Source organism: Oculina patagonica, chromosome 9 (assembly GCF_052425735.1).
Source record: "Oculina patagonica isolate OP01 chromosome 9, crgOcupat, whole genome shotgun sequence".
In the NCBI taxonomy this organism is placed as follows: domain Eukaryota; kingdom Metazoa; phylum Cnidaria; class Anthozoa; order Scleractinia; family Oculinidae; genus Oculina; species Oculina patagonica.
Window position 1 is genome coordinate 10,673,152 of NC_135766.1, and position 23,732 is coordinate 10,696,883.

Sequence of the window (23,732 nt, forward strand, 5' to 3'; positions counted from 1 at the left end):
TAAACGATATAATAGATTCTTATGAGCACCCTCCCTAGCTATACTCAGAATTAATTATACACTCGCGGCTACATTAGCAGGCTACATTTGCTCGCGGCTACATTTAGCATGTGCTTGTGCTTGCCTCAAGCACAAGCACAAGCACATGCCAATGTAAAGAAACGTCTTTTTGGGAGTTTAAAAAAACACGTGATAAATTTCTTTAGATTCAAGATCCTTGACTCAGTCTAGCGTCGTGTTCAGACACAGAAAACCAAAGTACCCAAGTACCCTTAAGTGCCCGAGTGCAATTATGACATGGGTCCTTAAACAAATAGCATGTTCACGTTAGTGCTCAGCGAGAATCGTACTCGGGCACTGTGCCCAGGCACCAAGTGTGAACGCAGCCTAATATGCTTTACCGGTGTATTGGTGTTGAACCTTAACTCACAAAATTTGAAAAGAATAAAAAAATTCAAACATGCACAACCATAGGGATAAAGAACTGATTTAATGGATTCTTTATTTCAATTAATTACAGAATTAATCCATGCACATAATTAATTCAATATCTTGATTAAATATTTGAGTATGTACATCGATGTGATTCATTTTTTACAGCAATAAATCACTATACAATAGCAAACCTATGTGGGCCATCTTAAGTTCTTAAAATTAAACTAAGATCAGAATTCATGATCTCTACCCACTGCGTTTGTATTTTTTTTAAAAGAGCGCAGTACTTATTTGTCTTCTTATTAAAGGGACACTGTCACGGGGATTTTACTGCTTTTCGGTAAAAAGTACTAAAATTGGCGAATAGGTCTTTTCGTACATGAGATGCGCCGAGTACATCGAGACGAAGATATAAAGTAAATTTGAAGGAAGAAGGGAGCCATAATAATTTTTAGCTGTTTTCTCAGGCCACAAGGGCAGAAAAAGTCAGCCTTACTTGAAAAAGTCAGCCTTACTTTTTCAGGTTGAGATCTAAAGTTCCTGATGGCATTACAATAATAAAACTTGTAATTTATAACAAAACTGGACCACTATTTGTAGGTTTCCTTATGTCTTTAGGCTCTCGAGTTTTTGAAGTAAAGCTGGTGACAGTGTCCCTTTAACGTTACGTTCCTACATACCGACCCTTACCTACGTAAATATACTAGTACTTGTAAATAACTTATTTACCGACCGACTAACTGACCGATCGACGAAACATATGTACAATGGCCCAACCAAAGTAGGAATAGAGATGAAAGTTCAGTGACTAGCTATAGATTGACTAGATTGTTTTGATTACAGAATTTTCTCATATGTTTAATTTGAACAAGCACCGTGTGTCATTAATGTGTTAAAGTAACTAGCAAGTTACAATAAACTGAGAAAGCTTATATCTAGGAGGATAAATTTGGAGAACCATATTCGGCCTGGTCGGCGTCGGTGGGGGTAATGGTTGGAGGTGGGGGGGGGGGGGGGGGGGGGGGGGGGGGAGTTAGATCCTAAAAAAAATCAAGAAAAAGGTTCAGACTCTGATTTGTCCTAAAGTTATTGAGGGCATTTCGGAGTGTCAATTTTTGGTCACGTGACTGGACGTTTTTATGACAACAACGGTATAACGGAAATTTTGTGTTTTTAAGAGTAATTTCTGTTTTAGTGAGATGTTTTTTTTATAGAGTATAGTCCACAATCTTTATGCACTTTTTGCATCCCTATATTTTTTATTTATTTTTTCAATTTAACTTGAAAGAACAATCCTTGATCTACAGTCTGGGTTTATTTAAATGCGATTAGCTCACAAATGTGACTCCTAGACCTCTACTCAATAAACGGTTACGCTTTTCGCTGCCATCAATCATATAAAAAATTTTCAGAAAACAGAAGTTCACTTCAGTGTGTTCAAAGATCTTGTCTGTTGGTTGTGACTGGTAGATTGCAAGCCATTTCCTATTTTTACGGTTCTTTAATCGATCGTCGTCGTAATTATGACTCATGGCAGCGAAAAAAAGGAAATTGTTCGTTAGACTTTGAACTTCAAAGTTCACATGTCATTGCAAGGCGGAGTAATGCCTATGGACTCCCTAAAGCGCGAAACGTGTTATATACTTTCTAGTATAAAATACGACTTACAATATCCGTAGCGTGTATTATCTGCAAAGGGCCTGTTTATGTAAAGAAAGGTTTTGGAAAGAAACGTTGTCTCTACTGACCGAGCCAAACACGGGCCATACTCTTATGGACAGGCATGTCACTGGTAGGCGAGTGAAAAAAAAAATGTTGGCTTGTCTTGATCCTAGCGTCATCCTACCTTTAAAGCGAGTGACCCACAATCAAAGACTTCCCCCCTCCCTAGCCAACTTTGTGATTTCCAATGTTAACAGCTCTCTGCTATTTAAAAGGAAAAGTATGAAAAGTTCTATCACACTAGATGGCTCGGTATTGAGGTGAAACCTCCCACCAGGGACAACTTTTCTCTATATAGACAGGGCATAAAACCATCGAATAAGGTGTATACAGCTATTTCGAGAAAGGTTGTCGGAAAAAAAAAACATCAAAGTGCACGCGACAAGACCGAAAGGTGGTCTGGGTATTCACTGGAATTTTGCATATTGGCCTAGAGGAAATTTACAAGTTTGTATTTTTGCACGTGGAGAATTTGTTTTTCTTCTCAGGAGGCCTATATCTGTAGCTTTACTTTTACTGTCGCATGTCTTTGAGTGAGGAAAAATTCTTCTGAACTTCAGAGGGTCTAAACGTACCTTGTTTCTACATGTCTGAAAAGAAAGAAAACCTGAAAATTGCGCTTATTTTGTTGTTATATCTCATAAGTATTCAACACGTGCAGTAGCTTAATACGTCTACCCATACTACCTTTAGGGATTGGCTTGTGCAGTTTTGTGCTTTTTTCCGACAACGTTTCTCGAAATAGCTGTATACACGTTTAAAAACGAACGACACAATACAATACAAATCAGTGCTGCATGACCACCGTTTCTCTAGCTGTAGAATACATTTTCGTTGACAATAAAACAATTAACCAACTCTGCCTACGGTCTCGTCGGCTAATTATCAGACGATATTCTGCGCGATTTCGCAGGATAACTGTTAATTATAGTCAATCAAATATTTTTCTATGCGCGATTGGTCTAAAAACATCACGTGATGCAGCTTAATTTGGAATATCAGATGATATCCCCCAAATGATTGTCCCCAGTTTTCAAACTTCGTGATTTACGTTCACACGTTTAGTTTTTATCCCAAGTAAATTGTTAACAGTATTTTCTCCGGAAACAGTAAACATTAGAAACTTGGCCAACTTAAGGGGGGTCCTTCTTAACTACCAATTTGTTGCTAAGAAAGATTTCTGACCGTCGAATTTTGGAAACCGAACCTCCTATGGATGAGATTTTTGCACAACTTAGTTCTATTTAAGAGTCCTTCAAAAGTTTCAAAACACGACCATATTTGACAAGTCACGTGACCAGAATAGAAAAAACGCTAAAACTGAAAGGGTGTTTAGATATAGGAATTAAAATCAGTGTCAACAGATAAAGAACGTCCATATGCTTAATGCTTCGTATGATTTTTAGGAAATTCGCATTATTATTAAAGTTATGGCGTAATAGAGACTCGTATTTTTGGACTTTCTTCAGTAGCGTTCCTTTCTTACATGTAAATGGTATTTCCATACGAAGGATTATGAAGAAAGATGTGTTATCTCTAATTCTTTGAAAAAAATCGGAACTTTACTTTTCTCTCAAAAGTTTTAGGGATTTCCAATTCTTGGGCGCGGTTTGGGACTGGCACTAGTTAAGCGCATGCAATATCAATTTTTTCAATTCAGTTGTCCTCACCACCAAAAATTCACCGTTAAGCATTGCCGGACGCTTCAAAAGAGCTTGCCACCAAAAACCATCTTGAGAAATTCCTTAGCAACTGCTCTAGATCTGTAGTTAAGAAGGACCCCCCTTAACAGCAAACACTTAATATTTTGGGCAAATAACACTAAACACTAAACCCCATTGAGACCCTCGTGAAGGTGCTTTGATATTTTTCTCTCGAAGCTATGTTATAAAGGAAACTTTAAACACTACAGCTGTACAACCATCGGGTAATGCATGCACTTCGGAGGTTTGCTAAATACCCAAGAAGTTTTAAAAGTTCTTAGGCTTCTTTCTTGCCTTGCTACCCCCGTGTGTTTATCCATAACTTGATGGTTGCAAGCTACACCTTTACCAGGAAAAAAACCACTACCAAAATCAATGTAATAAACTGATAAAATATTTAAGTTAAATACTGCTGAGGTTTACCCTATGAATGCTGAGGTTTCCCCTAAGTTGATGTTTCATAAAATACTTCGATATCCGTGGGGGAGAAGTAAAAACTACCAGCAAAAAAGGGGCAGCTACTATGAGTTGAATATCCCGGGGGAGCGGAGTACGTGTGTCCGCAGTGGGTGTACGATTGGTTGTTGTTCACAGCGTCGTCCGATATAAAGACATCGTGTCCACCAAATGTGGGCCCATAACTGGAACAGCCATACATGGCTTGATTGGCATAACCGTATTGGGTCAGATTCACAGGAGCATATCCGTCGATGTTGTATAATGAAAAGAGAAACGCTTTGCTGGCTGCCGAGTATCTGCATGGAGAACCTGAGAGTGAGAAAATACGTTCGATTACCATCCATTGCGGAAACAGCTGATGACAAGGCAAAAGAGATGCATATTTCCCAATTTGAATCTGGAGGCTAATGTTATGTTTAGCCCAAAAAATATTCAGTTCAATGTACGTTTGTCATTGAGTGACGCCCTTGTAATTTACTTCAGATTTTTTCATTCATTTCTGTGGACTGGTCTATTTCCGCAGTGGCTTGCTTCGCTTGTTATTTCTCGGTCTTGTACACTGACAATGTCTAAAGAACGCAGTTGCTGGGAACAGACTCCTTTTGTGCACCTTTTCTCAGTTGCGCAGCCGCCAAATTAAATCGACATTTACAGCACGAACTTATATTTGTATATACTTTCTTTATGCAATGATGGTAATTTTCACTGCTGTCACATTATATATAACACTTGGGCCTCGTGTTTTCTTAGGTATTTATATTTGGTCAGAACAAATTTGTATGTATACGGATAACTGAGGGGACGCAAGTGGCGTCAACTGTAAGTTCCTGATTTCTGAAGAGGATTAGTTCGCGGTTACCGAAAGTGTTATAATCTGTCAGCAGCATTTGAGTTATCTTCTCATCAGTTGTGTTATATTACATGGATCAATTTCCATTCTGGCGGCAGAATAAATTATAATGTTCGCGGCGAATTCTGCTTTGGCGGCAATTGGGGAAAGACAGAAGAAGCTCATCTAGCAAGAATGATTTCTAGATACTTTGATGTCGCGTAAACGTTTCGACCTTTTAAGATTTAAGTTGTTTTCGCCTTATGCAAGATGATCATTTCTATGTTCTGTCGATCGATCATTCATGTGGATTTACAAAGTGAAAATTACGGTGAGTTTGCAGCCGCGAGTTGCGGTGACGCTGGCGCCTTCCACGCAGAAAGTCGTTCAAAATCCTAAATATCTTACGACATATTGCAAATGGTTCGGTTGCACGTAGTTCAGTTTTTCAGTCATACACAAGAAACGCTTTAAATATAATCATGGCCCGGGATATCACGTCATGGATCGTTAATAAGGAGGTCGCCAGGTAAGTCAATCCATTAAACATTACTATTTTTAGGTCATGGTCAGTAAATTGAAGATTCCATCTTGTTGTAACATTTGGTCAGACTCTTGTTACAAAAACGGGCTCATTTTATTTGCGATGCATTATGTTTCGCTACATTCATTTTCTATTCGTTCTCTAAAATATACAGCCGTATCGTCGAAGTAAAGATTAATTTTAAAACTGACCAGTACAAGAGTATTAGCAATGTAACCTGCAATTCTAATTCTGCTCAATTCTATTTTCTCCATCGGAGCTGACGGGCGGCGCGCCTCATACAGTCCGATGTAACCTGCAATTCTAATTCTGCTCAATTATATTTTCTCCATCGGAGCTGGCGGGCGGCGCGCCTCATACAGTCCGATGTAACCTGCAATTCTAATTCTGCTCAATTTTATTTTCTCCATCGGAGCTGGCAGGCGGCGCGCCTCACACAGTCCGATGTAACCTGCAATTCTAATTCTGCTCAATTCTATTTTCTCCATCGGAGCTGGCGGGCGGCGCGCCTCATACAGTCCGATGTAACCTGCAATTCTAATTCTGCTCAATTATATTTTCTCCATCGGAGCTGGCGGGCGGCGCGCCTCATACAGTCCGATGTAACCTGCAATTCTAATTCTGCTCAATTATATTTTCTCCATCGGAGCTGGCGGGCGGCGCGCCTCATACAGTCCGATGTAACCTGCAATTCTAATTCTGCTGAATTATATTTTCTCCATCGGAGCTGGCGGGCGGCGCGCCTCATACAGTCCGATGTAACCTGCAATTCTAATTCTGCTGAATTATATTTTCTCCATCGGAGCTGGCGGGCGGCGCGCCTCATACAGTCCGATGTAACCTGCAATTCTAATTCTGCTGAATTATATTTTCTCCATCGGAGCTGGCGGGCGGCGCGCCTCATACAGTCCGATGTAACCTGCAATTCTAATTCTGCTCAATTATATTTTCTCCATCGGAGCTGGCGGGCGGCGCGCCTCATACAGTCCGATGTAACCTGCAATTCTAATTCTGCTCAATTCTATTTTCTCCATCGGAGCTGGCGGGCGGCGCGCCTCATACAGTCCGATGTAACCTGTAATTCTAATACTGCACTGCCTTTTAATATTTTCTTCATCGGAGCTGGCGGGCGGCACGCCTCATACAGTCCGATGTAACCTGCAATTCTAATACTTCTACGCTTTAAAATTGTTTTTATGTTCTTTCCTTCAACTGGTGGGTCATATAGTTTAGACCGCAACACGGAGATACTTATCATCGAGCCACAATATATACTTTTAAGTCTGTTCTCTCAATGGAATACATAATCAAGAGTAACTAATCATTAGCTGGCAACCTTTTTTTTTTTGTCTGTTAGGTGGTGCAGCCATGTCATGGAACAACTGCAAAAAATAATTTTATGTGCATGTTTCTATTGAAGACGGCTGCACACATATGCTTGCCGCAACACTTGTACATTGTACAAAATGCTGAAAATGGAAACAGTGCGGCGTTATTTAGCATTGTTTTCCATTGGATGCGTTTTTCTTCTGAAGGCTTTGCTTCGATACAGCTTTAAGATTCAGTTTCGTAATTTTACGGGCCTGTTACCAGTACGAGTCAGGTACGCAAAAGGCCGCTACTCTCGCAGTTCAAGAATTAAACTGCTTTGGCCTTTAAAAAAAACATAGGAAAATTCCTTTCTATTATTGTCGGCCGCTCATTATGCAGCTAATTCACTTTGGTAAGTTACTTGCGGCTATAATATGCGCTCGTCAGTTCGAAAATTCTATAGTTTTTTGATAGGCTCGAACAGGAAAATCGAATAACATGTACTGATACAGCAGTCCGGCTGTATTTTATTAACAGACTCCCCGGTATTATAAAATGTGCTATGCATTTTCGTTGTTAGTTTAAAAATTTGTTTATTTTCACGCTTTCTTCAATAATCATCTTTAAAACTTGTTCCTTGTTTCTCCGATTTTGCCGAGGTACATCGACAACATTTTAAAAACTCGAAATCACAGCGCGCTGTTATCACAACATCACAACATTATTAGTCGACGGTATTATGATCATCTTTTTCTGGTCTTCATTAGATTAAATAATGTTTTTGACAGCGAAACAGATTATGACACCTTTCGCGGCTCAAGCGAAGGAACCTGGTGTGAGGTATGTTAGGAATGCTAGGATAATATCCTAGCATTCCTCTGAAGTACTTACAGTTGACACCGCCTGCGTCCCCTCATGAGAGCGGAAACCATTTTTTAATTTAAAAATTCAATTTAATAATAAGAATGTTTTCCTCTCGGATTATAAGTGTTCCCTTTCGCCAACTGTTAACTTTAACTTCATCAGGATTTGGCGATTTGTGTCGTGTGAGAGGTGGGGTCTTTCTTTCTCCCTTACTAGTTTATTCACAGAATGTTTTCCGGGCATCCCGTTCTCAAGAGAGAGTAAAACTAGGGACTATACATGAGACGCATATATCGCCTACATCTGTCTCCCTCTAATCTTAGGCAAAAATACTTCCATAAAACTTGCCGAAACGGTTCATGCATGATTGTCCCGATCATAAACTCAATTACGAGACAAGAATCTTATTCATGCAATGAAAAACTTTTAAATACTCACTGCTGTACCATGATACGTCGGTATATCCACCAAATATGTAATCATTGACTTTTATAATTGTAACTGTGGGACCCTTTCCATCACAGTTGGCGTGGAAAGTTGTTGCAGCCCAGCCATCTGTGTTGGCATGCCAACATGTCACAAACTGACTGCGGTCTGAACTCAAGAGAACTGGTACTAAATAAGACATCAGTTGTCCCAAGTATTTGTTTCGATCAAGGCTACCCAGGATAATTGAAGCTTCGAGACCTCCTAGTTATGCAAAACAAAAGTTTAGTCTATAAGCAACAAGACTCGTATTGAAAAAAGCAATCACTTGATTGTCAAAAGCTTTTTTACATTTTTTAATCGAGGCCTTGTTGTCATTCAGAGCGAGCTTTTTTTGGATCTTTTCAGACCGGAAGACAATGAAACTTAGACGGTATATAGTATTTCCGTAAATCTATCTTTTGATATACGTCACGTGGGATGATGACCTCACATCGCGTGACAATTACATCATAAAGTCAAAACAGCCGCCATCAAAATTTTTCCAAAAAGTCTGAAAACCACCCAAAATTACGGAGAAGTACAGTTAATTTTCATTAATAGGAACACACAAATTACAAACTTGGGGAAACATGTCTGTCAAAATACCGTAGCCATGGTAACATTACGTACCCGACACAACAACCTATCTTACTAAATAATTTCCAGATAAATTTTAGATAAACTCTTAAAGTTTAGCAGTGTTTGGTTGAATCTTGAAAAAGTTAGTTTGAAAAAGTCAGCGTTTATGATTGCACCATGAGACGCATTTGGCCTCACTAAATAAATATATCGTCAGTGGAAACGTATAAGAGAAAAAAGCCGGCATCTTCACTTAGCCATCTTACACTATTTTTTCATTATGTCTTAAATCCTGTAATTGACAAAAAAATAATTTCATTGAATTGAATTTAATGGAAGGATGCCAAAATGAACTAAAACTGTGCAGCTTTTTCAACCTGCCTTGTTTATAATTAAACTAGCTGTTGAAAACTCACGGAGACGTTTGCAGCTTTTCCCGTTTCCATAATATGCTGGCTTGCACGTGCAATGGTAGGATCCCACAGTATTCTCGCAATAGGCGTTGAAGTCACAGTCATGAGACCCTTCAGCACATTCGTCAATTTCTGGAACATAATTTCACAACTCAGTAAACAAAATGAAAAATTGGTAAAATATAACAAGATAATTTATTTTTTTATGGTTGATATTGTACAGTAATTTGGCGATTTTGCAACCATACAGTTTTCTCGGTATTAATTTTTAAAATTTTGACCCAGTTTTGTCCAGGGAAAAAACCTTTTAAATGCAAAGGACCACACAACGAAGAAAAGAACTCTTTGATTTTTCTGTTGCTGGATCTCTTGTATATAAGGAGTGTACATACCAAACACTAAGTGATAGTAAAGACAAATTGATTGCAAGGCTTGTACTTCGGCTAAAGGGCAATTTATCCACGGTAAAAAGTTTAAAGCTACAAAGCTTGTGGCTTTGATAAATTGATATCCTAAAAATGTTAACAAATTACAAACATTCACTACTATAACAAAAATTGAAAAATTCAATGAAATTTAAAAACATCATCTCTTAGTGTGACTGTGTCCGCGGATGACGCCTCGAAGCGGATATTTTTGATAAGGGAATATCTATTGTTTGTTGTTGGTTCTCGTCCTTGCTCTGAGGGTTTTTCTCCGGGTTCTCCGGTTTTCCTCCCTCCACAAAAACCAACACTTCTAAATTCCAATTCGATCGGGAATCCGAGGGCCACAGGTTTGTCAGTCGAAGACTGTTACGTGCAACCCTCGTAAAACAAAGTTGATTTATCTGAAGGTCTCTTCCTGGAAAATAAAAGATAGTTTAAAATGATGATCTGAGTGCTGATGATTTTTTTTTCAAAAATAACTCTTCTGTCACAAAATGGCATGCGCCACTCGACCTTGCTGAATGCAAATATATATATAATACTGAAGGAATGTAAAATATCTTACCTGTTTCACAGTGTTTCCCTCTGAATCCCTTCACGCAAACACACACATAGCTATTTTTGTGGTACTGCGCAGCGCACGTTCCGTTGTTCTGGCAAGGCCAACTGATGCACGGAGACTGAGGAAAGAAAAAGGACTGTATCACTTTATTTAGCTATAGGCAAGTGTAATCTTATAAGTGACTGTTCATATGGAGAAAAGTTATCCCTGACAGGAGGTTTACCCTCTATACTGAGCCATCTCGTGCGAGAGAGCTTTTCACACGTTTCTTTATGAATAGGTTTATATGAGAAATTGCAAAATTGGCTCGGGGGGCAGGGTGACCCTGTCTGGATGGTCACTCGCTTTGAAGGTAGGGTGACCAACCAGGGACAACGCTCCTTCATATAAACAGGCCCGTAGACTAGATGGTTAGTGTGGCAGGTTTAGACACGGACGTATTTAACTTGAAAAGTATTCGCGCGTTCACGAATTAGCATGTAAACAGTAGCAATGTTCACGCTTTTATGGAGAAAAGCAGCTTTTGAGAAATGTCCTTGCATTTATTAGAAAAATAACAAAATAAACACCTGCCTCATACAGACTTCCTGTTCTTAATTATGCATAAAGTACCCCGATGCAAAAAAAAAAATGTTTAAAAATGCTATGGCCTAGGCGAGCAATTTCATCTCAGGAAATAAAATTTTATGCTACTAGGCAACAGCAGAACAACCAAGCGAAATTTAAAAATTTCATAATAAACGTGCTTCGAGTTCTTCGTTGTATTACAGGTATTGGGATTCTTTCTTTGTGCTTCCCAAGGACTGCATAAGTATGAGGCCAATATGTTTCAACAAAACGGAAAAAATACGGCACTATAAAACGGTAAAAGATGAGAAAAAATAATAAAGAAAATTTTATTGTGCAACTATTTCAAAACTGATTACCATGGGCTAAAATTGATACTTTTCCAACAGATTTTTACATTTTGCAATAGGATCATAGCAAAGCTACATGCAACACGCGATAAGGCGTTTTTTGTTTTGTTTTGGAAAGGGAGAAGGAATCAAATTCCCCTTTTTCTTGGAGAATGAGTAGGGAAGGAGTGCATGATCGCAGGTTAAGCTACATGGTCCTTAGCTGAATGCCATCTCTTACCCAACACTTATTTGCGAGCAAAATTTTTAATTTTTAAACCGATTTTTCACTTACCGTGATGCTATAATGATGATGAAACTGGCTAGCGACGAACTTCCCCGAATTGTTGTAGATGTCCGATGGGAGAAGCTCGCATAACATTTTTCTGTTAACATCGAGGAATGCAGCCAGGTTGAATGAGAAACATGACGGTATGTCGACACACGCAAGTCCACACTCGCTTCCTTTTAACACGTAATCCGAACCAATGCTTGTGATATTGAGGTAGGAAAACTTGTGAGCCTTGAAATTGGCATAAGTCATTCCCTTATCTGTGCTTCGGCTGACAGATTTGCCTCGTGCATCAATAACTTCCGTAGTAGAAAAAAAGAGAGAGAGAGAGAGAGAGAAAAATGAAATAAAAACACCAATTAAACGGACTATAGTGTTAGCAATTGAATGTTTTAAGTCTAAAATATACTAAAGATAGTGAAAGAATGAACGATTATATGTATACCATTAGAAGCATTTGTCGGAGGAGCTATTGCCACCACTACTACCAGATAGATGCTAAGTTTTTGAATTACCAGCTCCATTTTCTGTCGCAGAAGTATAGAGGCTTGTTCGGATGACTGGAAATAACGATTAGTTCCTTGCACGTAGGCGATGCCATGCGATTTTGGGATGACTTATGAGGTGTGTTCGTTTAGCACGTCTAACAATCCTATTGGCTAATATTTGGGTTTATGGGAAGTGCAGATCGTGTGTCAATTTAATACCTGCCCGGCAACGATGAGTGGTTTTACATTATTAATTTGCTTGACGTTGTTCAGAAAATAATTATATAATCAGTTAGTTTTTTTTCTGTTAGTAAAACTGTTTATCAGTAGATCATGGACTTACTACGACTTTTCATCCAACCTCTTCATAACTTTCACCAACAAATCGTGATGATTTTTTTAAAAATTAGGCAGCAAAAAGGCTTAAGAGTGTGTTAAATGTCCGAACAGGTAAAATTTAATACGTCAAAAGAAATGTCAACAATGTCCCACTTAAAAAAACATGCAGTATAGCTTTAACGGGTGGACAGAGTGATTCATGACAACGGTGCCAATCAACTCAAAATCAACCTAGTGTTAGTAACGTAGCCATCACCACTAACTTGCTAGAGAGTGGCAAAAATATTACGGTAAATACATATGAGGCTCCTTTAGTACTCAATCCACTCAAGGGCCAAGCCATTAATTGTGTTAGAATAATAAACAAGATTGCTCAATTTTAAATTTCTCCGTTTAAGGTTACTGTTGGCCTTGTAGCCTGCTTAGCTGGCAGGATTCGCGACCGAGTGCGAGTGCTTTGTCTATGACGAACGGAAGCATTCTCAACCTCATAGCCATTTCGTTTCTCTTAGCCGGCTTGGCACGAGAAAACAGAGGGCTCTGGGGACACAGCATTTCTGAATTAATTCGAATTTTTTTGATTGGCTGATTGGAACAAAGAATTCCTAAACGGAAGTCGGGAACGTAACGACTCTCTCATACATTCTTTTGAAACGTCATGACTGCATACATGAAGACCGGAAGTCCTAGAATCTAGGACTGGAAATCCTGTGTCCCCAAAGCCCTTCGTTTTCCCGTGCCAAGGCACAGCCGGCTAAGAGAAACGAAAGGGCTATGGAATGTTAACAAATAGTATACCGTAAAAGTCCGGTTATAAGGGCTTAATTATATTATACAACTTCGTAAGGGGTTTTGCGTAGGCTTATAAGCGAAGGGGCTTATTTCCGGGAGGGCTTATATGCGGAATAAGAAAAAAACGTTTCGAAACGAGCCACGGGAGTGTTGTTCGAAATACTTTTTTTAGTTAAAAAGTCACAATAAAGCAACATTTAGCCCTGTTCAGTGCTGTCATCCAGCAGAGGGGGGCTTATAAGCAGGGGGCTTATAACCGGAATTTTACGGTATGTAATTACATGTAATCAACTTGTTTCTTCTGCGCAGACTATAACAAACAATAAAATTTTAAATTATAACTGAAGGCGTCACAGATGTTTCTTCCGCTCGGTTTTCTAAGCCCCATTTAGGAGTATATATCAACAGTTCTTTGAAACAATGCAACAATCGTTGGAACCCTGCTAATTTACTCTGACACCCCAACAACTACAACTTGCACCACCGAAAATGCAACTGAGCCATTCTATTCAGCTATGGAAATCACAGTAACATTTTAAAAGGAAACGGTTGTACGGTGCTCTAAGCCCATTGACTGCCAAATTCTCTCGCCTTCTTGACTACAGCTAAACGAAATTAGTCACATAAATACATGATTATTTCAGTGTTATTTGATAGCTGTTGAGTCTAGAGACAGTCTATAAGCTTCTATAGACTCTTTACTCTGAAATCTGCTGTCATTCCTGCAATCAGATAATAGCTTACGATATACTTTACAGTTATTATTTTTTGTTGTTAGCACCCACCAGGCCCCCAGTGAGGGTGATATCGATTACCTGTATTCGAGTGAGAGGTGATTATTTCAACTTCGTAAACAATGATATTCAATACGACATGCAGTTTTCTGATATTGTCTTGAGTGTAGGTAGCCTGCTCTCGCAGGCTAGAGTGTAGGCTGCTTGAGGAAATAATTTAAGGCGCGAAAAGTACATTTCTTGTTAATCGCGAAAAAAACTGTAGCCAAAACAGAAATGTGTTACATTTGGCATTAATTACAAAAACACTGTAGACAAAACAGCTGCGATGAAAAATTAAAAATATATATATTTCAGTTTCAGAACTGCGGGTAGTTGATTAGCAAAGAATGAATATGTTAAGGGAGCTCACAACAGTTTTCAGCTCTTATATATTTTGATGGGTTATAATTAGTGCTACAAACATTGATCAGTTACCACTGGAAAGTGCGCGCGCGCGCCGTTTTTCCAAAAACTTATGGTGGATTTCCACTGACGCGTATTTTTTTTACGTGCGTGAAAAAATTAGAGACAATGTATGAACGGCTTGCGTAAACGTGTACGCAAGCCGTTCATACATTGTCTCTAAATTTTTATACGCACGTAAAAATTACGCGTCAGTGGAAATCCACCATTAGAGACGGAGGACTGGAGGACCGTATGCCAAGAAGGGCATCCTGTTTGACTTGTTTGGAAGTTCTCCGCCGCGTTGTTCAAGTAGCGCGGGCTCACAAAACGGCTGAATATTGATTCATAGTAAACCCGGCTGGCATTGCAATCTTAGGCTACGAGCGGTTCCTGTGTCAGGGTCGGCCAGAGGGGTAATTAGTATACCAATATACGAGGAAACGTGTACCCAGTATACCCAAAATTCCCCTCAAAATCATGCAAAATACCAAAATTTGGAAAAACACGGTATACTATATACCCATAAAAGGCCCAATTTTGGCGTAAAATAATGTATTCCCAATTCATAGTACAAACAATAATGTCCACACACTTTAGAGTTGATACCTTATATACCGTATACAAAAAAACCCTGTCCGACCCTTCCTGTGCCCGACCTTAATAATAATCACTGTCTTAGTGCTGTCATGCGAGATCTTTTTGTACCGTATTTTCTCAATTAAACGCCCCCGGCGTTTATTTCAAACTTGGCTTGGTGAACCCGGGGTTTTAACGCACTGCAATTTTCTGCCAATTTTTCAGACTGATTTATTGTTACCGATCTTCGAGACAAAAGGGCAGTTTGTCAAGGCGGGACGAATTTTCTCTTCGTTCTGCCCCGCAAAACTGTGTCTGGGTATCCAAAGGTAAATATTACCTAAAGTTGCATTTAATATTACAGATTGAGTAGTTTATGTTGCAATTAGGACTTATGACAAACAGAATATATTTACTTGTTAGCTTGACCTCAAATAAACGCCGGCACCTCGAACAAACGCCCCTGGCGTTTATTTAAAAACTAGCAATTTTGACCGGCATTTAATCGGGGTTTGGCGTTTAATTAAGAAAATACGGTAATCTCGTTTTATCAATTCATTTTCCGATTTCAGTGGCTCATAGCCACTTTGATTTTTCGTAGTCCGTCGATCTGGGAGGGAAACGCGTGATTGTCAGACACCATTGTTCCACTCGTGCTCTTCAGTTTTCGCTTTACGCTCGGCGGGGTAAGAAAAAGGAGGAAATGCTTGCAATATACGCGTTATATTAAGTTCATAACATCATAACAGTCAGGGCTATAACTAATTATCAGTGTAGTTATCAAGAATAAAATTTTATTAACTTCTAATGATGTATTTTGTGACATTTTGCATGACGTCACTGATTCCCCAGATGTTTTATTTTGTTTTCATGAGTTCCATCGCAAATTCTGTGCCTGTACCTCGTACTCTCTGCACTGGAAACTCATATTTTACGTTGTACAATGAAGATAACTGATCACGTCATAAAAAGCTTGATTGCTTAAAATATCAAAAATAAAATTTGATTTCCTAAATTTAAGCTCGAGTTTTTGAAGTTGAAACGCAAACTTGATTATTTGAACGTCGTCTTGATTCTCTGAGACGCAAACGTGATGCCATCTGAAACGCCATCTGAAACGCTCGATTGACTTCCTTGTTTTGCTATTGTGAATTGAAGAGCGGTGGCCTAGTGATAATATGACAAGGTGAATAGATTATTCAGAAACTTTTTATTTATTTGTTAGGTTTTTTTTATTTTTTTTTTTACCGGCGTTTACCGAAATAAAATGTTTGTCATACGCATCCTAATCATTTGAAGAAGAAGAAGAAGAAAAAAAGAAGAATTATCTCTTTTTTCCAAGTAGGCTCTTCATTCTGAATTTCCGTTGAAACATTTCTGTTTATGAGATACGAGCTAAACCATACAACTTGCGGAATTTTGAAGGCTGACTTTCAGTCGGCAACTGTCAAAATTGTCTGCTGCTGTCGACCTTGAGTACATTTTTTCGGTTTCGTGAGAAAAAATAATAATATATTGTGTTAACGCCAAGTAAAAAAAAAGATGTTTATCGTCCCCGCCTGCTTCATTTTTTGGGGTCGCCTCTCTTTTTCTTTTGTTATTGGAAAAAATGGAACGAACAAAAACCAACAATCGTTACTTTAGTATGACCGTACTGCAGGATTTCATGATTTTGCAAGCTCGCTTCTGGGGAATTTGACGATAGAGGAAAAAACATCGATGTTTGAACAACACAGGAAGGGAATGCAACAAAGTAATAAATTAAAAATAACAAAAAAAGGGGTCCGTCCGCTCTCTTTTTATAGAAATCCGGCGAGAAACATTTGTTTTTGATTTTTTACTTGGTGTTGAAAACGCTAGCCTGTGTACAAAAAAAGGAGATTAAAATTTGTTTATATAAGAAAATATGGATCATAATAATAAGTGAGAAATCATATTATTCAAATCAACGTACAATAATTAAAAAAAAAATTCCTAAAAAGGATAAAATAAAAAGATTTCCGGGCCGCATCGCGCGCGCGCGGCGAAGTAGCCCACGCGCGATGTATGACGCATGCGCCTAATTTGCATTACGTCACGAGTCGGTCAAATTGTGCAACTGCTTAAAATATTTCCTTGCCACGGCGTGTTGTCCCTTACTTCTGTTTGCCTTCCGTGCGGGAAGAGAAGAGTTGACAAGAGTAGCAAGATTTCAATGTGGAGATTCAATCTAGTAAGTTAAGGCTGCCCCTAGTAAACCTGATCGCACAACGGCTTGGCGAATCGCGCGTAAACGCAAGAGTTTCGCCGTTCGCTTCGATAGCAACCCATTCTTTACTAACGAATTTATTCATGTCATCGAGGTCTCCCTTTGCTAAGGCTTAGTTAGCCGACACTCCCTCGAATCATGGGCTGAAGTTTGAACGCGTTAATGAGTTTTTTTTTTTTCGTTTTAAAGACTCAGATCTGTTTTGGTTTTCACAGGTCTACGGCAGTCGCGCACACACTTTTATGGAGTTCATCATCGACAGTGGAGATTGGTGTCAGGCACAACACGAGTGAGCTAGCGCTGGCGAGTTTCAGTGAATGGGTTAACCTACTTCACTTTTAAGCACAGCAAGAAACGGCGAGTTTTACTGAACCTTGGCAGAAATCAAATTTGTAAGAAATAGAATTTATGACAGACATGAAAATGCCTTCTGGAACCCGAGTACCTAATAACCAAGGGAGATCCTTACACGGACCCGGCCCTGTCGTGGTAGAACACAAGAACATGAAGTTCTTGATCACGGATCGTCCCACCGATGCGACCTTGCCACGTTATATAGAGGTGAATAACTTTCCTAGTTGTTAACGGTACTTTTACCGGAGTGAAACTGACAGAAGTTCACGTTTGTTTTTCAGGATCTCAAAAAATATGACGCTCATCTTGTTGTAAGGGTGTGCGAACCGACTTATAACGTCGATTTATTGAAGAAGCAAGGGATAGATGTTTTGGTAAGTGAAATCGATTCGTTACTGTTTCGTTCCCAGACGCAATATTAAAGTTAAATTTAAAAACGAATAGAATATTGGTCGGTTTTTATAAAGCTAGCGGAATCGATTCGACTGTTTGAAAGGGTAGTGATCGATTGCGCTGAGTCGGCGTGTCCATTTTGTCTTTGATTTTAGTGTTCTCAATGCTAATTTATGGAGCTTGTTTAATGTTGGCGGTAAAAAACCTACTCAGAAATTCTGATCTTTTATGGTTTTCCCTGTACTCGATCATTCCTATAAATAAATCCATTGAATGCCCCTCGAATTTGCACCGAAATGAACATCAGATGAAACCAACAACCAGCATTTAAATCGAAAGTGAAGTGTTAGCATATTTGAAGTCTTTTTGCTCGCCGGCACATTGTCATATTAAGCGCTATTTTTCTAAGCTGTTTGTCTGTTATGTCTTCTTTGCCTCGTAAATTCCGCTTGCTTAATTTTCAGTAATTTCTCCCCATGTTTCTTGATGATTTCTTTGGATTTTTGCCACCAAGAATTTATTATTTTGTAATCGATCGTTCTTGCCCAGAGCAAACATGCACGTTCGCAAACCTGCTTTACCGGCTTCAGACAACAGACTTGCAAAACATGGAAAGAAGGTTGTCAAACGAGATCTAGATACCGGCTGTGAACAAAGCCAGAGAAACTGTCGAAAAATTTGTAACTTTCTGTTATGTTTTAAAAGCTTCTAGCGTACGAGTGAAGCCCGTGTTCATAAAAAACATCCGAATATGACCGATCGTCAATTAAATGTGCAAGCACTCGTGAAAATCTTGTGACCTAAACATTAAGCTTATTGTATCCCATTCGAGCGTAATTTAATTTCAAGAAGCCAAGGAAGGCTGTTTTTGAAAAATAGCATTTCCTGGCTTTACTTCCAGGGTGATCCATGTTTTGTTAATTGAATTATCCTATCTTGTAATCAGTTTTTGAATTTCAAGGTTACAAACTTCCCAATCCTGATTTACAAGATCGTTAATGTATTTATTCTGACCAGTGGGGTGATAATTTATCATGAGGAAGTTGTCAATGTTTTGCATTGCAACAGCAAAACATGTTGATTACACCAGCACATGACAACATGCATGAAGCAGATGTGCATTAACCACAGGGTCGTCATGTTTATTAAAAGCTTCAAGTATTCTTTTAATGCTTCCTTTTGTTTAACATAAACAGTGAATTCCCAGAAGTTTTGTTTCAGTGCATTTTAGTTCTCTGGCACATTTTTGACCTGAGAGTGTCAGTGCTTACACTGTACATGTAACCCTGTGCAGCCCAATAAATTAACTGCGCTGAATTACCTACTGTCTTTGAATTTATGAAATTTTTATTTAGAAAAGACTGAAAAAAAACTCTTACCATACTATCAATGGTACTCTGTTAAACTGCTTCTTTTTTAATTCCACTGAAGTTTTTTTTCAGTGCCTTTTAGTTCTGTGGCACATTTTGACCTGAAAGTTCATGTATCAGTTCTTACACTGAAACGCTGAACAGCCCACTTAAACTGCTTCTTTTCCATGGCCATATTTCAGGATTTTTTTCCCTCAGCCGTTCAAATGAAAATTACCTTATATAGTATAGTAAACAGCACTACATGGAAGTTCTGGCCAATAGCTGTCATTTGAATGGTTGCACACGAAGGTTTCACTTATAGGCTTAAAACTTAGACTTGTTCTTCGCATGGTGTAAGACTATTTTATTTGTTCAAACAGTACAGTTTATTTTATGGCAAGGGTTTTTCAAGTAAACTTGGTAAAATTGCTTTGTTATAATTAGGGCAAATAATTCACCCTAAACTCTTTCATTTCACTTTTTTTTTTGGTGTGTTTGTCGAAAGGAAGCATTTCATGTAAATTTTATATTTAGTAAGCCTTGTGAGAGTACCCTAAAGGGCTTTGCCATTCTGCATGTGCAAGCATTTTCAATATTCTTTGTTCTCTGACAAAGTGAAAGCACCTTTCTCAACAAAAATGTTGGTACTGTAAAACTACACACTGTATTATAATCACAAAACAGTTAAAAAAACCTTGGCTGTATTTTGTTGTTATCATTACATTCAGGAAGTGATGCAAGTGCAAAAAAAAAACACTTGACTGTTGCTCTTGTTTTCTCATCACTATTTCCATGCTCTCGTCACTTCCTTTGCATGCTTTCTTACGGAACGAAAAACATTTACAAATAAGGCCTTTTATCTGGTGATGTTATGCCTCTCAGATATACAGTAGTCAGAGTTGTACATGTGTAGCTTTACATGTGTAGCCCTGCCAGGGTAAATTCCAACAAGCAACACGGCCCAGAAAGTAGCGACAGCACATAAAATAAAATCGCGACAAACGACAACCGTTTTGAAAAAACTTAAATTCCGACAATGACAAGCAATTTTCCTTCATTTCATCTAACGACAGCAAAAAATTTAGACAAGCTTCACGGGATCCCCCTGGCAGGGCCTCAATAAGCATAAATATTGTGAGTTTTTAGACTTTCTTGCAGATAAATAGTCAATTGTTTGGCACAGATACACAATGTAAATCACAATATTCTGCCCAACCCCATCCAATCATTGACTATTATTCTTAATTATGCATGTGTGTATGACACTATACAAGTACATGAACACAGCTGGGCAGATGTACATACATTCATCTGTGTTCAATCTTGTTCAGAGGTTTATTTGTTCAGAACAAGTGAGTGATTGTGACCAGTTGATATGTTTGTCTTTAGGACTGGCCCTTTGATGATGGCGCAGCACCACCTAAAGAAGTAGTCGAGGGATGGCTGCAGTTGTTAAAAAAGAAATTTAAAGAAAAGCCTGGGTCTTGTATTGCTGTGCATTGTGTGGCTGGACTTGGCAGGTTGGTTTCTTGCCTTCCACTTACAAGTGAAGGCAATTTTTAGAGTCTTATTTTATACAGTGAAACCTTGATTTAAAGAACCTCTATATAATTAAGTCCCCGGTATAGCACACAACATTCTTTGCCCCAGTAATAGTCTAATACATGATAAAGATAACAAAACCTCATTATGGCGAACATATTTTGCCAGTCCTTTGGCCCTTCATTATAGTAAGGTTCACTGTAAACTGTGAAAATTACCTGCATACCAACATTAGTGCTACCATAAGTACTGTACGTGTGTGACGGTATCAGCTGGTCTAGCCATAATGTACATGTAGCCAAGCATGTAAAAAAGTTGAGTTCCACCTTGCCCTTTGCTTTGTCAATGATCTTACATATGGGGCAAGTGGGCATGGAAAGCTACTTGCCATCAGATACATGTACAAATCGTACACATTAAGCCTGGTTCCCTCTAGTCATGGTTGCCACAGACATCAGTTTTCATAATTCCCTGACTTTTTCCTACAAATAAAATTTCCCTGACCACTTCCAAGGAAAAAAAAAATGCTAAGATCACAATAACCCAATGTTTCTTCCAGCCATTAATTGTATAAAATCAGTGGTGTTATATTCCATTTTTTCCTGACTTTTCTTCAAAATGTTATTATTTTTTCCTTGACCCAAAATAAAATTCCCTGACCTTTACCTGACCTTGAAGAGTTTTTTTTTTCCCCTGACCATTTCCTGACCTACAATGTATGGCAACCCTGCTAGTGGTGTAACCACATAACGGCAAGGCCATGCAAATGCAAACACAAATGCACGCAAAGAAAAAAAAGAAAAAGAGAAAACAGCATACAACTACATGTACATGTATGTGTTAACTGTATGTCCATGATGCTATGTTGGTTGATAAATTGTGAACATGGCCATGCAACCCTCCAAGTTAATTTTTTCCGTAGTGGTCATTTGGCCACCGACTGTTCAAGTTTGGTCGCCAGTGAAAAATTAAGCTCACGCTTTCAATCCTTCTTCTCAATTTTAGTCGCCAGGCTGGCGACTTCAGTTCCAATTTAATTGCCAGCTCTAAAATTTTAGTCACCAAATGGTCTTAACTTGGAGGGGGTAAATGGCTTTATCTTTACAATAAAACATACATATAATAACATGACACACTGTATTCATTGTACACAGAGCACCAGTCCTTGTAGCACTGGCTCTTATTGAAAGTGGCATGAAGTATGAAGATGCTGTGGAATTTATCAGAAGGTATGAGGTTTAGTGAATTAATTATTTAAGCATCGCCAGTTATACATCTTAGATCTATGAATTTGGTGAAACAAATTATCCTCTTATGTTTTAACCAGTCTCCTTAATAAAATATTAAGTGGACAGTACTTGTGTTAATAGCAGTAGTAAAGATACAATGTTTTAACTGTCCTGGTGTTTTCAAACAACAGGAAAGAAAAAGCAAAAAAGGTCATAGTTTTGGCACCAATTTTGTTCTCGTGACACCATAAATTTATCTGGCTTACATGTAGTTTCAACGAAGACAGTAAGTTCTCGTCTGCATCTCCTGCAGGGATGTAGCTACAAAAAAAATGAGCAGGCTCATTAACAAGCTCAGATAGCTTTTCTTGTCTGGCATTGTACCTTTGCTTGTAAAATTAATGCAAGTCTTTGTTTTCTGGTGAAATTTCGGCAAATCTTACAAATGTGCAAGGCAGCGACGCATGTGAGGCAAGGCAGCAAGGCGTGCAAAGCAAGGCAGGGAGGCAGAAATCCCTACTCAAAATAAAAAGGCTAACCGCAAGCTACCTAAGATAACTGTAGGCTAACCACTGTGCTTTTTAGGCTAACCAGAGTGCCATTACTTTAGGCTAACCAAAGTGCTATTTAGGCTAACTGGAATGGATCGCACACCTTGCTGCCTCGCACCTTGTGATGACCCAATTTTAGCCAGTGATAAGCTCTCTTTCAACTGGTAAATTTAGCCGGTAGCCAGCTCGTACTGTAGCTACATCCCTGCTCCTGTAATTTTAATTTTTTCTGTAATTTTTCAGGAGAAGAAGAGGGGCAATAAACGCCAAACAACTTAGTTATCTTGAGCAGTACAAGCCATCAAAACTGCTCAAGGAAAAAGGTGGAGCCAATTGTTGCATCCAATAAGGCACAGACAGCATTTCCCTGACGACGAAAAGTAAAATTGCCATCAATGGATAACATGTAGACATTTAATTGCAATGGCAGATGTCTGGATAATTTATTTTTAGGGCTTTACTGTGAAATTTAAAAGAGCATAGTTTGAAAAATACCAATGATGTTTTTGTCTTAGAGACTGAATGATAAACATACACATGTAGTTAGAACAAAGCAGCTGTCAAATCTTCTTTGCCCCTTGAGTCGTAAACAATATTATAAAATGCCATCTGATTTCAGTGGCTCTGTTTTAGGAGCAAAAGGCTTTGTCAAGTCCAATAATACAGGAATGTAAGGCAGAAAGAGTGCTTCTTTAAGACTGTTGTACATGTACATGTACAACCATATTGTGCAGGGAATTTTATAAATCAGACCTCAGTGAATAAATTTGATAAACAATGTTGATGAGCACCTTGTATGAGCTGTTTTCTTTTTTTCTTGTGCTATTAAAGCTACGGTAGTTATTATCGCTTTTTATCTACAGAGAATTATTAGTATTGTTGACTTACAAATTATAAAATTATTGTATTGTGCCAATTACGTTTGTACAGTGAAATGCCGATACAACAAAGTGCTAAGGGCCTGGAAAAAAATAATATGTTCATTATGATATGAGGGAGGGGAGGGGGTACATGTATAGGGGAGGGAGAGGGAAGGAGAGGGAGCGAGGGAGGGGGTCATTATACCAGGGTCCTGTTCTAATAAATTCTAGTGTTTGTCTCTTTGGTCAGCATTCCACTGTACAAAATGGTTTAGAATTGAAGGCAAGCAACAACTCTTGTTGTGCTCTTATTGTTTTTCAT

The 23,732-nt window shown here is 38.6% G+C and overlaps 2 protein-coding genes across 3 annotated transcripts; one reads left to right on the forward strand and one right to left on the reverse strand.

Moving 5' to 3' along the window:
- Positions 1-4,265: 4,265 nt before the first annotated feature.
- Positions 4,266-12,090, reverse strand: LOC144665725 (uncharacterized). Of its 2 annotated transcripts, none has more exons than XM_078527018.1 (6): positions 11,951-12,090; positions 11,509-11,804; positions 10,321-10,435; positions 9,337-9,459; positions 8,306-8,557; positions 4,266-4,628 (listed from the first exon to the last, which is right to left on the reverse strand). In XM_078527018.1, the coding sequence occupies exons 1-6, from the start codon at positions 12,027-12,029 to the stop codon at positions 4,306-4,308; spliced, it is 1,188 nt and encodes a 395-aa protein (XP_078383144.1). In that variant the 5' UTR covers positions 12,030-12,090; the 3' UTR covers positions 4,266-4,305. The 2 variants fall into 2 exon arrangements, with proteins under 2 accessions (XP_078383144.1, XP_078383143.1); XM_078527017.1 differs by having other exon boundaries at positions 9,331-9,459.
- Positions 12,091-16,956: 4,866 nt separating this feature from the next.
- LOC144665792 (protein tyrosine phosphatase type IVA 1-like) lies at positions 16,957-23,417 on the forward strand. The gene is made up of 6 exons (XM_078527086.1): positions 16,957-17,093; positions 17,345-17,690; positions 17,765-17,857; positions 20,618-20,748; positions 21,925-21,999; positions 22,794-23,417. The coding sequence occupies exons 2-6, from the start codon at positions 17,538-17,540 to the stop codon at positions 22,897-22,899; spliced, it is 558 nt and encodes a 185-aa protein (XP_078383212.1). The 5' UTR covers positions 16,957-17,093; positions 17,345-17,537; the 3' UTR covers positions 22,900-23,417.
- Positions 23,418-23,732: the final 315 nt, after the last annotated feature.

Coding starts and splice junctions, on each gene's coding strand:
- LOC144665792 (XM_078527086.1), top strand. CDS start 17,538: ATGACAGACATGAAAATGCCTTCTGGAACCCGAGTACCTAATAACCAA. Junction 17,858..20,617: donor AGCAAGGGATAGATGTTTTG/GTAAGTGAAATC, acceptor GTTTGTCTTTAG/GACTGGCCCTTTGATGATGG. Junction 20,749..21,924: donor TGTGTGGCTGGACTTGGCAG/GTTGGTTTCTTG, acceptor CATTGTACACAG/AGCACCAGTCCTTGTAGCAC.
- LOC144665725 (XM_078527017.1), bottom strand. CDS start 12,029: ATGGAGCTGGTAATTCAAAAACTTAGCATCTATCTGGTAGTAGTGGTG. Junction 11,805..11,950: donor TCCGACAAATGCTTCTAATG/GTATACATATAA, acceptor CTACTACGGAAG/TTATTGATGCACGAGGCAAA. Junction 10,436..11,508: donor ATCATCATTATAGCATCACG/GTAAGTGAAAAA, acceptor TTCTTTCCTCAG/TCTCCGTGCATCAGTTGGCC.